At 36.5% G+C, this 14549-nt stretch overlaps 3 protein-coding genes across 4 annotated transcripts; all 3 read right to left on the bottom strand.

Annotated features, from left to right (window-relative positions):
* Window positions 1–24: 24 nt before the first annotated feature.
* Window positions 25–5421, bottom strand: LOC102624221 (DNA repair endonuclease UVH1). 2 transcript variants are annotated; one of them, XM_006477010.4, is made up of 9 exons: window positions 4329–5416; window positions 3934–4157; window positions 3688–3767; window positions 3139–3303; window positions 1931–2743; window positions 1480–1590; window positions 1132–1392; window positions 788–1011; window positions 25–504 (listed from the first exon to the last, which is right to left on the bottom strand). In XM_006477010.4, the coding sequence occupies exons 1-9, from the start codon at window positions 5186–5188 to the stop codon at window positions 294–296; spliced, it is 2949 nt and encodes a 982-aa protein (XP_006477073.2). In that variant the 5' UTR covers window positions 5189–5416; the 3' UTR covers window positions 25–293. The 2 variants fall into 2 exon arrangements, with proteins under 2 accessions (XP_006477073.2, XP_024954027.2); XM_025098259.2 differs by lacking the exon at window positions 25–504 and adding an exon at window positions 514–715 and having other exon boundaries at window positions 4329–5421.
* Window positions 5422–5782: 361 nt separating this feature from the next.
* LOC102623933 (hypothetical protein) lies at window positions 5783–9197 on the bottom strand. The gene is made up of 5 exons (XM_006477009.4): window positions 8665–9197; window positions 8485–8583; window positions 7505–7549; window positions 6740–6877; window positions 5783–6382 (listed from the first exon to the last, which is right to left on the bottom strand). The coding sequence occupies exons 1-5, from the start codon at window positions 9043–9045 to the stop codon at window positions 6017–6019; spliced, it is 1029 nt and encodes a 342-aa protein (XP_006477072.2). The 5' UTR covers window positions 9046–9197; the 3' UTR covers window positions 5783–6016.
* A 485-nt stretch (window positions 9198–9682) lies between these two features.
* Window positions 9683–10570, bottom strand: LOC102623440 (uncharacterized). The gene is made up of 2 exons (XM_006477008.4): window positions 10168–10570; window positions 9683–10035 (listed from the first exon to the last, which is right to left on the bottom strand). The coding sequence occupies exons 1-2, from the start codon at window positions 10487–10489 to the stop codon at window positions 10019–10021; spliced, it is 339 nt and encodes a 112-aa protein (XP_006477071.1). The 5' UTR covers window positions 10490–10570; the 3' UTR covers window positions 9683–10018.
* Window positions 10571–14549: the final 3979 nt, after the last annotated feature.

The raw sequence follows: 14549 nt of genomic DNA, 5'->3' as shown, positions 1-14549 counted from the left end.
AAAAAGTTAGACAGAGGGAAAGCATAAAAGAATATTAAATTTTTTGCCATTAGTTTCTGACGTTTCATTTTCTTATACAACAGCAACTAGTAAGCCTGTGAAATGGCAAACTAATCTCTCCAAAAGAAAAATTACATTTGATGACTAAAAAATACAATACAAATGGGAAAGGCAAAGTGCTCTCATTACCCACTCTACACCAATAACAATGATACATGAGAAAAATAAAATAAAACATTGAATAAATTACTTACAGCCTCTGTTCCAGAGTCCCAGTTGAGATTTGGTGAGTACTATAGTAATGTTGGATACTTGGCATCAAGAAAATCTCTGAGAGTCTGCGCAGCTTTCTGACCACCCATTAGTTCAGCTAGCCTTTCTACTGGTAGGAGGACCAGGTCAGCCAAGCTCTTACATCCATCCATTATAGACCTGTAGTTTGAATCTGTCACACCAGGGAGTCGCCTTAGGAACTCCACAGCAGATGTATTGTAATTTTCGGCTCTGTAATGGAGAAAGTAAATAACCATTAATTTTCATGACACCAAGGGCAACCAGGAGGCATTTGCAGGTTCTTGGCCATCAAATTCCTAGAAGATTTATCTAATGGGGGGAGCCCAATGATGGAAAGTTCCATCCCTGCGCAAAAGCACAGGGCACAACAAGGCCCAGCACAAGCCTTGCTTTTCTCTCTGCATAGCAGAACATCCTCCACCTAAGAGCAATTATCATGAACAATGCAACTGTAAATTTTCAAAAATGAAAAACTCAAATTAAGAAAACTTACCTCACATCATTTTCCACTATACCATCTTCGGAGGGGACACCAACTCTAATTGCCTTTGCCTCGTCAGGTTCATCTTGATTTGCTTTCAGTGCAGCAAATATTTCAGCAGTTGCATGCAAACTGCGAGACCAGATGATTCTCAAGCGAGGAAAATGTAGAACAAGCAGCGACAACTTGGATATAATATTATTTGGTGTCACATCATCACCAATATCACTTGCAGACTGAAAAAAGGAGAACCAAGAAAACCAAAACAGAAAACCGTTAAGGCTACCAGATAGCAGTCCCTGAGCTTAAATAAATAGGATATAACAATTCTCTGCACAAGACTTAATTCAGGTTACCTGAAATGAAAAGCTTTTGTCTTGTGAAAACTCAATCAGAAGAACAGGTATTCTGTAATAGCGGACCATTGTTTCCACTTGGTGATAAAGGCGGCCAGACGTGAAGCTTGTAAATAGATCTTGGATACTCTTTCTCTCAACACACATTAATGGTGACAGAATATAATCACCAACTTCCAAAACCACTGGTATAATGCGCATGCCCCTCTGATGGAGAACATTAGGGAGGCTACTCATGAACTCCCTCATGTCCACTATGACCTGAAATGATGGGGATTCCAGTGAAAAAGAAAATATAAATATATATTTGAAGTACAGCAAAGTTCATATGCAAAGCATTCCATGCACCTGCATTTCTTTCTCAACTTCCTTTCTTCCACCTGCCTTTCGAGTTATTGCATTCTGGGAAGTGGTGGCCTGTGCCTCTGTAGAAGAATTCAATCCCAGACAGTGCCCATCCTGATTTTTAATCGATTTCAGAAAAACAACTGAGTTACATAACCAAAGGGAAAAATTATAGCATAAACAGAGGTGAATCCATTGCTTCGTTCACAAACTATACTTAGAACTTAAAGTACTTGAACTGAGAGAGGAAGAAACTTAAGAGAAGACGGCAATCAAGGCCGAATTAATTGTACGAGACACTAGCAATATTTGTTGATGTTCATCATCCCTTACTTTGAATCAATGATTAAAATATTAATGAAATCCAGAAAACTGCTAAGCAGTTCAGTACCAAAATGAAGAATAAATGAGTACTGTCACAGTAAACAGAATTCTTGGCCACACAAGATCAAACCTGATCGATTGGGATCATCATAAATGATTTCTGCCTGATCAATGACTCAAAAGCTCCATTCTCCCTCCGTATACTAGCCTCAAACTTTTGCACCTCTGTGGAATCTTCGTAAAAGAGAAAATAAACTTTCAATTTTATTGAAGGATTCTCAGCTTTGTAGACTTCAATTTGTCTAACAAAACTCATGTCTGGATGGTAAACAACAATCACAAAGGGTTTCAGAATATCAAGTATGGGCTGGTCACTTTCTAGCGCATAAAAGTGTACAGGTGGCACTGGCTTGGAATCTTTGGACTCTGCAGTATCAGTCTTTAGACTGCGTTTCCACTGAACCTCTTTCTCAACAAATGCAGTTTCAAGCATGCCTCCAGAATAACCTACTACACCGGAGTGAATTTCATCTGCTGGGCCTTCATTTCCTGAACCAGATATTTCGGGTTTATCTTCTATCGCTGCTTTGCTGTTACTCTTACTATCTTTATTTGCAGATTGTGGAACACATGCTGGGCCATTTCTATTCCTTCCTTTTCCACGTCCTCTACCAGGTCCTTTGCTTCCATAATAAGTCTCAGGATTATCACCATCATCACTTTTACCTTGGTTCCTTATTTTCGATGCTGCAGCCAACAGTGCATCATGTTCCTGTTTGCTGACACTACTAGCTTCTGCATTCTGTGCTATTTTTACAGGAGCAACTCCATCAAGAATTCCATAACCTTTCGGCTCCTTAGATTTCTTTTTCTTTGATGAGGTTTGCACACCACGCAGCTGTACTTTACTCAACAAGTATTTCTCCCATTCTTCCCGCATGACCTTCACAACAAATTACAATACAACTTGGTTTTACTAAACAGTTTATCATCAAAACATAATATAAACCAACTTGTGAATACAATAAGTAGACTCAAGATTAAAATGTAAATTTCTAAAAAATGCAATATTTCAGGTTATTGTAAAACAAACATTTTATTATTTCATCAAATAAAAACATTACTATTTCATCAAGAAAAAAAAGAAACTTCCCATAGATCTTTTAATAAATGAAATCAAGATTTCAGCTCAGAAATCAAATGGTAGAGTGCAGCGGAGTACTGCAAGCAATCCAGCTTTGATCTTGCCAGAACAGACAGCAGTGATGAGATGCCAATACATGAAAAATGAGAATGAGAATAGCAAAGGGATCATAACACTTAAAGAATGCCAAAAACCTTTTCTGAGCCATTCCTGATGCAATCTTCAAGCTGCATACACGAGCACTCATCTTTGCAAGCCACCAGGACAATACCATGATCATTTTCTTCCCCATCAAGGAGAACTTCTTCCCTTGATAAAGCCTGCTTTAGTCTTTCCTCTTCTATCTCTTCAAGGACCTCCTATGATAAAATTATCATATTCAATCTCAGAATAAACCCTCGGAGAGTTTATACTTCATTCTTGTTTCATCTTGCTAGAGAAATCCAATTTAAAATGACATACTAAAGTGACATGCAATGGATAATATAACAGAAGAAAAAATACAGGGATGAAACACAAAAGGTACCTTTTGGACAAGAAGCTCTTTTTTTTTGGGGGGGGGGGGGGGGGGGGGGTTTGGTGGGGGGTGTGGGTGAGAGAGCATAGGGGGTAAGACTTGGACAAGAAACATTGACTATCAAAATTATACATGTCAATACATCACATCTTACTATCTTAAAACTTATTACAGACTACACAACAACAAATGTAGATATGAAAGAAAATGGAACTCACTCACTCACACGTAACACCTTCCACTTTGGTGCCTCCTCCAATACTTCTTCCAGAACTACCTTTGTACTTGTAGATGAAGTACCACCATCTGTGCTCAGTGAACACAAAACACAAAAGAGTTCAACAAAATGACACATAAGTGCTTTTCAGGTACCTACTCTTTTAGTTATCTCTGTTTAAAAGGTTTCACAAGCCACATAAGACAAACAGGAAGACATAAACTAGAACAAAGCATACAACAGGACAACACTCACCTTCATCTTCATTATTATCAACTTTCTTCAATTTTCTCTTTTTGCCTGTTACGCTCTTGCTTTGCCCATTCAATTCCACACCATCTGACCTTGTGAAGCGATAAACCCGCTTCTTCGCATAGTCAAATATTTTATAACTGGACTCTGCAAATATCCAAACAGAGCGAAAGCTCTCTGACACTCTCAGTGTATCCAAATACTTCAAATAGGTCACCGCATCATACCTACCAAATGACACATGTAACCTTCAATCAGAAACCATAACAGCATAAAATTTTTTACCCCTTTCAACATACTTAAGTAATCCACATTGAGTCACATCACACTATGTAAAATGGTTTAATGCATAACTCTATATTTAAAAACAACAATGTAATTGCTGTTTTTTAGAATACCTGACAAGATAATCCAACAACTTCCTTAAAGTCTTCAAATCAGAAACCAACTGTTTAGTCTTCTTCCCCAAGATATGCCAAATGGGATCCAACTGTCTCCGCAGAATCTCATCAAACGACTTAAACAGGCCATTCTCCACTGTCAGATCCTCCACATCGACCTTATTAGTCTTCCTCATCTCCTTCAAACAAGCATCCATCACTTCCAGAATCGCCTTTTGAATCCCTCCCATGTATTTACTCATCGGAACCCTCACATCCACCACCACCGGTGGTTCCCTCTCCAGTTCCTCCGACACATTCACCTGAAACCTCGGCCACAAATGAAGCTTCCTAATAAACAAACTCTTCATAATCCGCTCCGTCTTGGCAAACCCAGAAACCATCGCTGTGGGTTTATCAGAAAAGGCCCTAATATACGCTTCCCGATTCAAGCTCTTAATAATCCTGCAAATAAAAGTCTCAGTGGAGTTCTCCGTCAGCGCGTGGGTATTGAGAATGATTAAACCAGCGAGATTGGAAGTGGGGAGTCTCTGGGTCAATAAGTCAACGATAAGGATTCTGGGGGTGACGAAAAAGATTTGACCGGATGAATAAAGCGTGTGGCGGTGGTTCGCGGGAAGATCGGCGGTGATTTCGGAGGGTAAGAGAGGAGCATTAGGAGTAAGGTAGTGGATGATTTGGGATTTGAGGTTAGGAGAGGATGAGAGGAGGAGGAGAGTGCCCTGTGAAGGGGAATGGAGGAGGAGAACAGAGGCGATTAGCTTCGGGAGGGAGAGGCCTGAGGAGAGGATTACGAGACCGCCATTGGGCTCTTGGAGAAGCTCTGCGATTATGTGTTGGTGAAATTCGAGCACCATGTGTTTGTTGATTGGACTGATTCGGGGATTAATTTGGGAATTGGCCGAGCAGGAGGAACGAGAAGGAGACAGCTGATCTTTTATTTTTTTGGGTGGGAAGGTTTTTATTGTCAGTTGCGCGGCGGCGGGTAGTTTCAACTTTCAAGTGGGGTGTGGTTTTTGCGTAAAGGAAAGCTAGGATTCAGTCAACAGTTCTATTGTTCTAACGGCAACTTTCTGGCCACGATATTATTATGTTTTGGTACTTGTATTTTAGATGGCGGAAACACGATGGTACCGGGCCCCGGCCCGGGCCCATAAAAGAAATAAGGAATCAGGAATAACTTAACAGAAATAAAATTTACAGGTTTTATCGTAGGGGAGAGAGAGACATTTCAAATGATACCTAACGCATGCTTAAATTCAAAATACAGCAATTACAAAACATTATTTTTATTTTCATTTTTATTCTTAGAAAATATAAATTCAGAAACAATACCAAACAAGTCCTAATTCTCTATTATATAAAGCTCCTCCTGTTAAAGCAAAATTCTGATTATGCAACTATTACTTCACTAGTTCTCTCATACTAGCACTATCTAAGAACAAAAGGTCTTAAAATTAAATAAAAACCTCTCTTTCATTTAAAGATTTTGTTTAAATATACTCTTACAATTTGCACGAAGCACAACAGCACCAGGGCAATCTATAAACCACATCAACTTGGCTTCTTTACTCAAAATATTAACAAAAGAAAAAGGTAAAAAAATGATAAAAAGATCAACTCTGATCTCACATTTGTGTCAAACATCTCCGTGACTTTGTCCCTCATTAGGAAACTAAAACCTTTCACTCTTGCTTCACATTTGCATCAACACCTCCAAGACTTGATTTCTTCAATCTTCTTAACCTCAATGGCACAGGCTTTTTCAAAACAGTCACGTTAATATTGTTCCAAACATCTGATTTCGTAGGGAGCCATGCAATTTTCTCCGCAATCTCCATGTTTTCTGGAAGAACGGAACCGAACACGGTGTATGAATTCTTCCATTCTTCATGGTTTGATAGGCTTATAAAAAACTCCGGACCTGAGCCAATCCATGCAACTGAACCTCTTCTTATGCTAGGGCAAACTTCTCTGGGAATCTTCTTAAATGCGGTTCCTAGGGCTTCCAGTGTTCCTTGAATCAACCCAAATGGTGGGCCATAAGGAGCCTGGGAAATTTACAAAACAACTCCGGGGATTAGACTCCAATTGTCACCAAGATGCATAGTTTTACAATCATCCTTTAGTGTGTCAATGAACTAGTAGAATTTAATGGAGTCACTAAAATAAACATGCAGTACATTGAAACAAAACGAACGGGAAATGATTTGGTTGAAACAAAAACCATGTAAAATCGTAATACAAAGATGCAATTTGACTTTGCCAATTTACATGAAACTACAGAGACGCATCCAAAATGCTTAACTGAAAATAAAAGCCATAACAAAAACGAAGATACACAATATTTCTACATACCAAAATTTCCAATTATATCAAAAACGGCAAACTCAAAAGGATAGGCTTACATTTTTTATGTGGTTTCCTTCAATGTCCCAAGATTGACCACGGCTCTCTGCACGATGAAATTGGCAACCCGCACAATGGCGTAATGTCAACAACTCAAGTATATAGGCCACAGAATGCGGGGCACACTCAGGGAAGAGCTGCAGCAGAACTAGTTTTTGTCAGCGGGCCAACAGAACTGATTAACTATGAAAATGAACAGTACTATAGTTTTGCTCTCACAATAATAATTCAAACACCAAATAACAAGAACTTATGAGGGGTTTTCCAAGCAAGAACAAAGAATATTCACTAAGGGATAATGAGCAATGAAATATTTCAATCTCAACCTTGATAATCACAGATGCAAAATATCAGAGCTTTTTATACCCAGTTAAAACGTATTCAAAACCTAATTCTACCACTGAAGTAGACAAGGAAACAGCAGGTTGGACAAAGCCCAGGAGTTAATATCTCACTAAGAGCAAAATCTGATGGCTTTAATATTGAAGAACATAAACGAGTGATCTAGGTTGAGAGCAAGATAATTTCTATAACTATGAACCAGAGGATGCATTATTTTGGCTCACCTAAAAAAATATTCAATAGCAGATGTTGCACACAGACATATCATTGTATGTATCAATGATTACATAATTTCGAAGCTCTACAACTGAGAGATTACTGAAGCCATGGTATTCTCACCTAATTAATGCAAAAGATGCCAACTTAACAAATAAAGATTTACTGTCCTCAAGATAGGGTCCTCGAAAAGCCAAAGCACTTACCTTTATGTGAAGAGTGCCATATTCTGTTTCCAACCCAACAATTCCCTGAAAGAAGAAAGTAAGCATCAATAGAGAAGATGAGTGGACCACCAGAAATAATTATTAAATTATTAAAATTGAAGAACAAAAGAAAAACAGGACAATGTATAACATACATGACAAAAAGACAAAATATACATCAGTGATGATAGTCCTTCAGGGCTGCAATTAGTTTGATCATGGACCTCAATTGGTCAGCCAGGTCAGGTGCTTTATACTTTGGAAAATCATACAGTTACCTCAACTTACACAGTGTATTTCACTTGTAACAATATTTATAATATCTAACATTATTGTGGATGTAGAGGGTAAAAAGGTAAAGAAAATATTCCCATAACAGCAATATCAATGATGTAAGACATGATGGGCAGCAACACAAGTTTTAGGTGACAAACATGTTATGAACTAATCCCTTCTACTTCCAAATTCACGAAGCCGCAGCTTCCTAAATATCATCAAGTTTAAATTAAAGTTCTCCTCTCAGGTTACACCAAACCTACAACATATTCTAAGAAGCAACACTAGAAAAAATTTCCAACCACAGCTCAAATACTGCCTCCTGATAACAAGAAAGGGATCTAAAATACCTCCAAAACCTGCTGAGTATGGGTCAACAGGAAATAATTAACCAAGAGAAAATCAATATTAGGCCATCGTACTTCCAGTTGATCTTCATATAAGATACTTGAAAACAGAAACACAAACCTTATAACAATGGCCAGTGGAGAATCAAGAAGAACAACAACAAGAGGCTCTACAGTCACTATAATGTGAAGACCTCTTCCAAGACTTTGAACTCAAAATTCTAAGCATGTAACTTCATAACAAAATTAATAATTACAGTCTTGAATTTCAATAACAATTAACAAGGAAATTCACAAAAAAAATTTATAAATTATTTCAAATCATTCTTAATTGATCACCAAACATAGAGTACATACCTGTCCTTTCCCAAAGATCAGCCCTGAAGTCCACATAACCTTTTGCCCTGCATCTTGCCGATCAGGGGCCAATACATCTTTTTGTTTCTTTAACCAACACTGAGATGAATAGAAATTATTTCACACAGAGCACTCACTGGCATCGAAATTGAACAAGAAAGCACTGAAATTGCAACTGACCTCACCAAATCGGGATCCACACGACTTCTTGTTGCCACAAAACACCCAAGTATCACACAAACAAGGCCCATCGTTGCCAGTACACATAGCCTTACAAGCCTCACAACACATTCGAGAACTATTGAACTTAAAATCAGAGCCCCACTTCACGGCACCCCCCCAGAACTCCAAATTCTCAATCCCTTGACAACACTGACCGATTTGATCACCCTCTTCGGCCACTGTAAAAGACTCAAATTTGGCATCCAAGGGGTGTCCATTCGGTCTGAAGATGAAAGAGAGGAATGTGTAGACTACAGCGAAGGAGATCAGGGCCAGGAAAAAGAGAATGAGGGAGGTGAAACGCGGGGTTTCGAGGTCGTTTTGTTGCCTGCGAACCATTGGATGCTTGAGCGGGAGGAGAAGAGCCCAGATGGGGAATTCGGATCAAACAAGGGGCGTTGACTGTGACAACGACGGAGAAGTACAATGTAATGAATAGTGCCCATAATTATAAACAGAGGGATCGGGGTGGGGAGTTGGCAAGTCAATTATTTTGTGAAGTTGTCAAGAATCAAGATCGTTCTTTTTCATTTTCGTTGTTTCACTGAAGTTGACACGCGACGAAGTCCAATTAAACGGCAGCGTTTGGATGCGTGATAAGTCTGATAAAAACGGTATCGTTTGTCTTCTTTTTTTTTTTTTTTGTTAATTACATTCTGTCCTTTTTTTCTCTCCGCGTAAGATGAGATTGAGATGACAGTTTCTAGGTAGAAACGCTAGCTACTACCAGGAGTGCGAAGCCAGGTTAGCTGCTGAGGGATGTCATTTTTCGATTGTGAAGAAAATCACCAATTTGTTTCAAAGGGATATGAAAGCCAAATCACCATTTTGTTTCCTCTAATTCGTTTCATTCTGGTAGCTAGGCATTTCTTTTGTATATTAATTGCTTTGCTGGCTCATCGATCAAGACCATTAATTTATACGTGTAGTGTTTCTTATTATTAGTTGGAATCAATATATAGACAAGAATAGCACGGAGCAAATGTTTCCAGTCGTTTAATTGCAGCCATACATACGCAGCAACAAGCCAACAACGTGCGAGAGGACTGAACAATAGTAATATTAATTGTACAAGAAAATCAAGGATCGATTGCTGAAGACAGCGAATCAATTATTGAAAAGCAATAAGAGAAACGCTTAATTTGATGAAGATAATGCATAAGTAGAGTTACCATTACACCAGACAAATAAAATATATATGAAGCTTGAGCGTTAAAAGTAATTCCAGCGTTTTATTAATCACTCCAACCGTCTCCATATATATATATATGTATAGGAGCAGGCTGAGTATATTAACTAACCGGGAGATAAGTCAAGGAGTTGTAATACCTGAAAAAAGAAAAACAAAAAATTGATGTCAATGAAGATGAAGGTAATTATATTTCATTTTAACAAAGATGACGATGAAAGAGGAACTGTGTGTATAAAGAAGATGTGTTTGTAAATATCGTAGTAGCTTACTCCCACATTTGAAGTGACGAGGGACTCTCCTACCGCATCCTTCAATGAGGCGAATGGCACGGTTGACATCAATGAGAGCGGCCAGCTTGGGGGTGATAACAGGGCAGACACACTCAATATGGCTAACCCGAACGCGCTCACAGCACGATGGTGACGGAAGCTTACCATACAGCACTGGCTTGCATTCATTCAGCCCAATCCTCCTCTCTTCCTTGCACTGTGCGGCACTGAGCCCTGCTGCACTAGCACCCATATTCACTTCCCACATACCTACAACATTGGCTACCAAGAATACCAATGACCACCTTATAATTATTCCCATTGTCTCTCAGTCGCACTAATCCTGAGAATCGATTAAGATGGGCTTAGAAACTAACCCTAACGCGCATATGTATATATATTTATATATGTATAGTGGGTGGGTGCGTACTGGGTGGGAGCCTCCCTCGTTTATGTGTTGGTAGAATAATGTCTTTTTGTTTTTCTTTTGACTGTTTTTTCATTCCCCTTTAATTTTTATTTGTGCTCTTCATTTGCCGAGTCATTTTCGAGGCCAACGACCGAGTAAGTCCATGCCCTGCAGTACAAGTCTTTATTATGATTACGGAGAATGGGACATATACAAACTAGTATTTAGTAGGTAGTAGGTAGTAGCTACTAGATAGAGGGATGCATGTCGGATTCTGGATCCCATCCCCGTTTTATCAGCATTAATCTTATTCGTATTATTTTAATTATAGTTTTCATAATACCAGATTACTACGTAATTTGATGCAGCACCGCTGATTGCTATACGAGCCCCTTCTATATATGAAGCAGCAGATTATACACACACACCCTCTCTAGTCTCTAGTGACGTGGACAGCAAAGTATAAAAAAATATAAATTTCAATGTATTAAAAATTATTCTTTTTTTTTTAGTTTGGCAGTAGCATCTTCATTTTATTAAAGTAAAAATGTTCTCACTAGAGAATAATAATAATAATAATAATAATAATAATAATAATAATAATAATAATAATAATAATTATTATTATTATTATTATTATTATTATTATTATTATTATTACATGTAACATTACCATGCATACGTAATTCATTAAGAGTAGTGATATAGCCACAAACTCTTGTACAAATTTATCTTGTACAAACTGATGCGGCATGATAAAATTGGTTAAATTAAATATCTCTTGGCCCACATAATTTCATTATTTTGTATTTTCATTCAACTAATTAATTGATGCCACATCAGTTTGTACAAAATAAGTTTGTATAAGAGTTTGTGACTGTATCATCACTCATTCATTAATAATGATACTTTCATTATGATGAATAGTGATATTTGTGAGTAGGGCTATTTGAACCCACCAATTTATTCTCCACATTTTCTTTTTAATTAAGAATTTTATTTTCTAAATAATTTTTTCAAAAATTACATATGTAATTAACCTTTTCTTCTCTTCTTCTTCTCAATTTCACAAATTCTTATCCATTCAACAAAATATATTCTTTTATCTACAAATAATGAACATCACTAACTAGAGAAACAAAACTCGCCTTTTAAAAATGAATATCAACAAATTTTTATCAGTTATGAAATTAATAAATATAGAAATTATTTTTTACCAAACGTAAAGCTAATGAAAATCAAGGAAAAAGTTCTTATATATGGAAAACATGAAATGAAGATAATGATATATTAAGAAACATAAAAAATATGAATTTAAAAGAAAGTTAAACTAAGTGTTTAATTTGTAGAATATGAGAATAAAGAGAGAATACACAATTGTGAGGTAGCGAGAGAAAGAGATTAGTAAAGATTAATTTTAAGATTTTTAAATTTTAAAATTTTAATTATTTATTTATTTTTTAAAATTGGTGTATAGAGAAATTTGGTGATTTCAAATAACCCAATCCTATTATATTGATTTTTCCAACAAGGGAGAACAAACAAAAAGTCAGAATCATCAGCTGCCTATAGCAAACTAAATTGGATGGGTTTAGTTGTGGCACAAACCAAGACATTTCCATTTAATTGTGGAATTTATTTGATATTTTCTTGCTGAGAACTTCAAGTTATGTGATGATTAAATCAAAGATTAATTTCGGATTATCAATCTTCAAAATGCCTTTAAATAAACTTTGTACCTTCTTTTTCATTTAGTAAAATTTACCTCTTTTGAGGCTTATTTTAAAAAAAAAACTTCAAAATACCTTGTAAACTATTATAAATTTTTAATTTATTTCATTTTTTTCTAAAAAATAATAGAAAATGAGAGAGTGTTGATTTTTTTTTTATCTTCTTAACAAAAGTGGGAGGAAATTTGAAATTTACAATAATTTGAAAGGTTTTTAAAAATAGTTATTTTAATCCGAAATTAACTCTTAAAAATTAAATCAATACATTAGATTTGAAACCGCATACTTTGGCGAGCATGATAGGTGGTGGGATGGCGTGGATGCGGTTCTCTCATTACTAGCTGTATTCTACATCACGGGCGATCGAAATCATTTTGCTTTGACTAAATCCTAACTATCCGTGAATGCATTTAGAGAATGCTCAAGACGTTAATTCAAGGGTTCAACCATGTTGCAATTGCTCTAAGGTAGAGTATCCATTCATAACTACACGATTAAATTCACAACGTATTTTTTATTATTTATCATTTTACATATGTGGTTATAATTCGTGTTCTACTTTATAGCTGCTCTAAGATAGAGTTAGCCTTAATTCAATTAATACGAATGTAGTGAAAAAAAAATGATAAGAATTGGTGAAGTCTATATTTATTTTTCTAGTCATTAATTCACACTGTGGTCAGCTAAAAAATAAAAAATAAAAGTTAAAACCAACTATTCGGTCATACTCATAACAGAGGACAATATGAAAACAACAATTAAACAGGAGTCAATAAAAGAATCTGGTAGGTCACTTCCCAATAGCCCCCCATAAGTGGCCACTACAATACATGCATAGCCTAATTTGACTGATCAGAGCCTTTCTCCGGACAGTCGTATCGAATGATCTTCTTATGTTAATAATGTTTTAATAGCGGATACTTACTGTTACTACACGTTATTGAATTCGTACCAAGAGATTGGTCCAGTTAGCCGGCCAAGCACTTGCAACTTTGCAAGTTGACCACCTTGCACTCCATGCGAGACAATTAATTGGTTCTATCGAAGTCACTAAAGACCCGTTTGGGGCAGCTGCGCGGTGGCAGCGCAGCTGCCCCAAACGGGTCCTAAGGATCACACAGCACTTCATTTTGTGTCGACCAAGTGGGTGGATCTGAATTCTATCATTTAGGGAGCATCCGCAGCACAGCTATCCCAAACGCAGCATTAGTTTGATATAATATTTTCCTCGTCTCTTCTCATTTCTTTTTTCTCTCCTCCTTTTTCTCTTTTTTTTCTTGTTCTTTTATTTCTTTCTATCAAACATGACTTATTCGTTAATAGACACATAGAACAAAATCTTTGAAAACTCGTAATACTTCAAATTGATATTAGATCTTAATTTAGAGTACACCTTCATAAACATACCACTTTAAAACTTAATACAATATTGTGTTCTGCACATTTAATTCTATGTCCTCCTTGTATTGAAGAAATAAAGAAAATGTATAGTTTTTAATTTTATTACATAGTGAAATTGTGAATCCAATGCTATAATTTAGCTAACTTTGTTGTGTGTGGAAATTATTGGATACGGTGAGAAATAAAATTACAAGAACATTTTTGCATTAATAATATATAATTTTTTGTGCAAACTATATCATGTTAGATTTTTAGTACAAAGCCAATAGCGTTGAGGGTCTGAATTAAAAACCTAATCTCACAAACTTAAGGTAAGCCATAAGCCTCAGTTTCACAGTAACAGATTACTTAATATAAAATTGGAGAACAATTAGTTAAAGCAAGGAGACCGTATTGAGAAGTAAATGTTTTATAGCGTCCCTTTCTTAGATCATCAGCTAATTTGGAAGAAGTCTGCTGGACAAAATATTACATTATGTTATTGTAATGAGAATTAATTGTTTCACCACTAATTCAATTCGCCAGGAATACATATGGTCGAATATTAATTTGTTCAATTTTTTATGTATAATATCAGATAAATATTTAATAGTTTTCATTAGGCGATCGATTTGGTTACATTCCCTAGATTATGAAATCGCAATGCTAGCAATCATAAAAAAAAAAAAAGAAACATCAACCAACAAAGTGTTGGCTCCACTGGCAATGGAGTCCCTTTAAGTGGTTTGATTGAGTTTGCTCCCCAGTTCGAGTCGCAGGGAAGTCGCCTTTGTTAGGAAAACTTGTGCCTCTCGGTTCGAGCGGGGAATTCTAATATGGGTTGTGGTACGGGCTTAAAAAAA

Source organism: Citrus sinensis, chromosome 3, assembly GCF_022201045.2.
Source record: "Citrus sinensis cultivar Valencia sweet orange chromosome 3, DVS_A1.0, whole genome shotgun sequence".
Lineage (NCBI taxonomy): Eukaryota > Viridiplantae > Streptophyta > Magnoliopsida > Sapindales > Rutaceae > Citrus > Citrus sinensis.
This window is presented reverse-complemented; position numbering and strand designations above follow the sequence as displayed.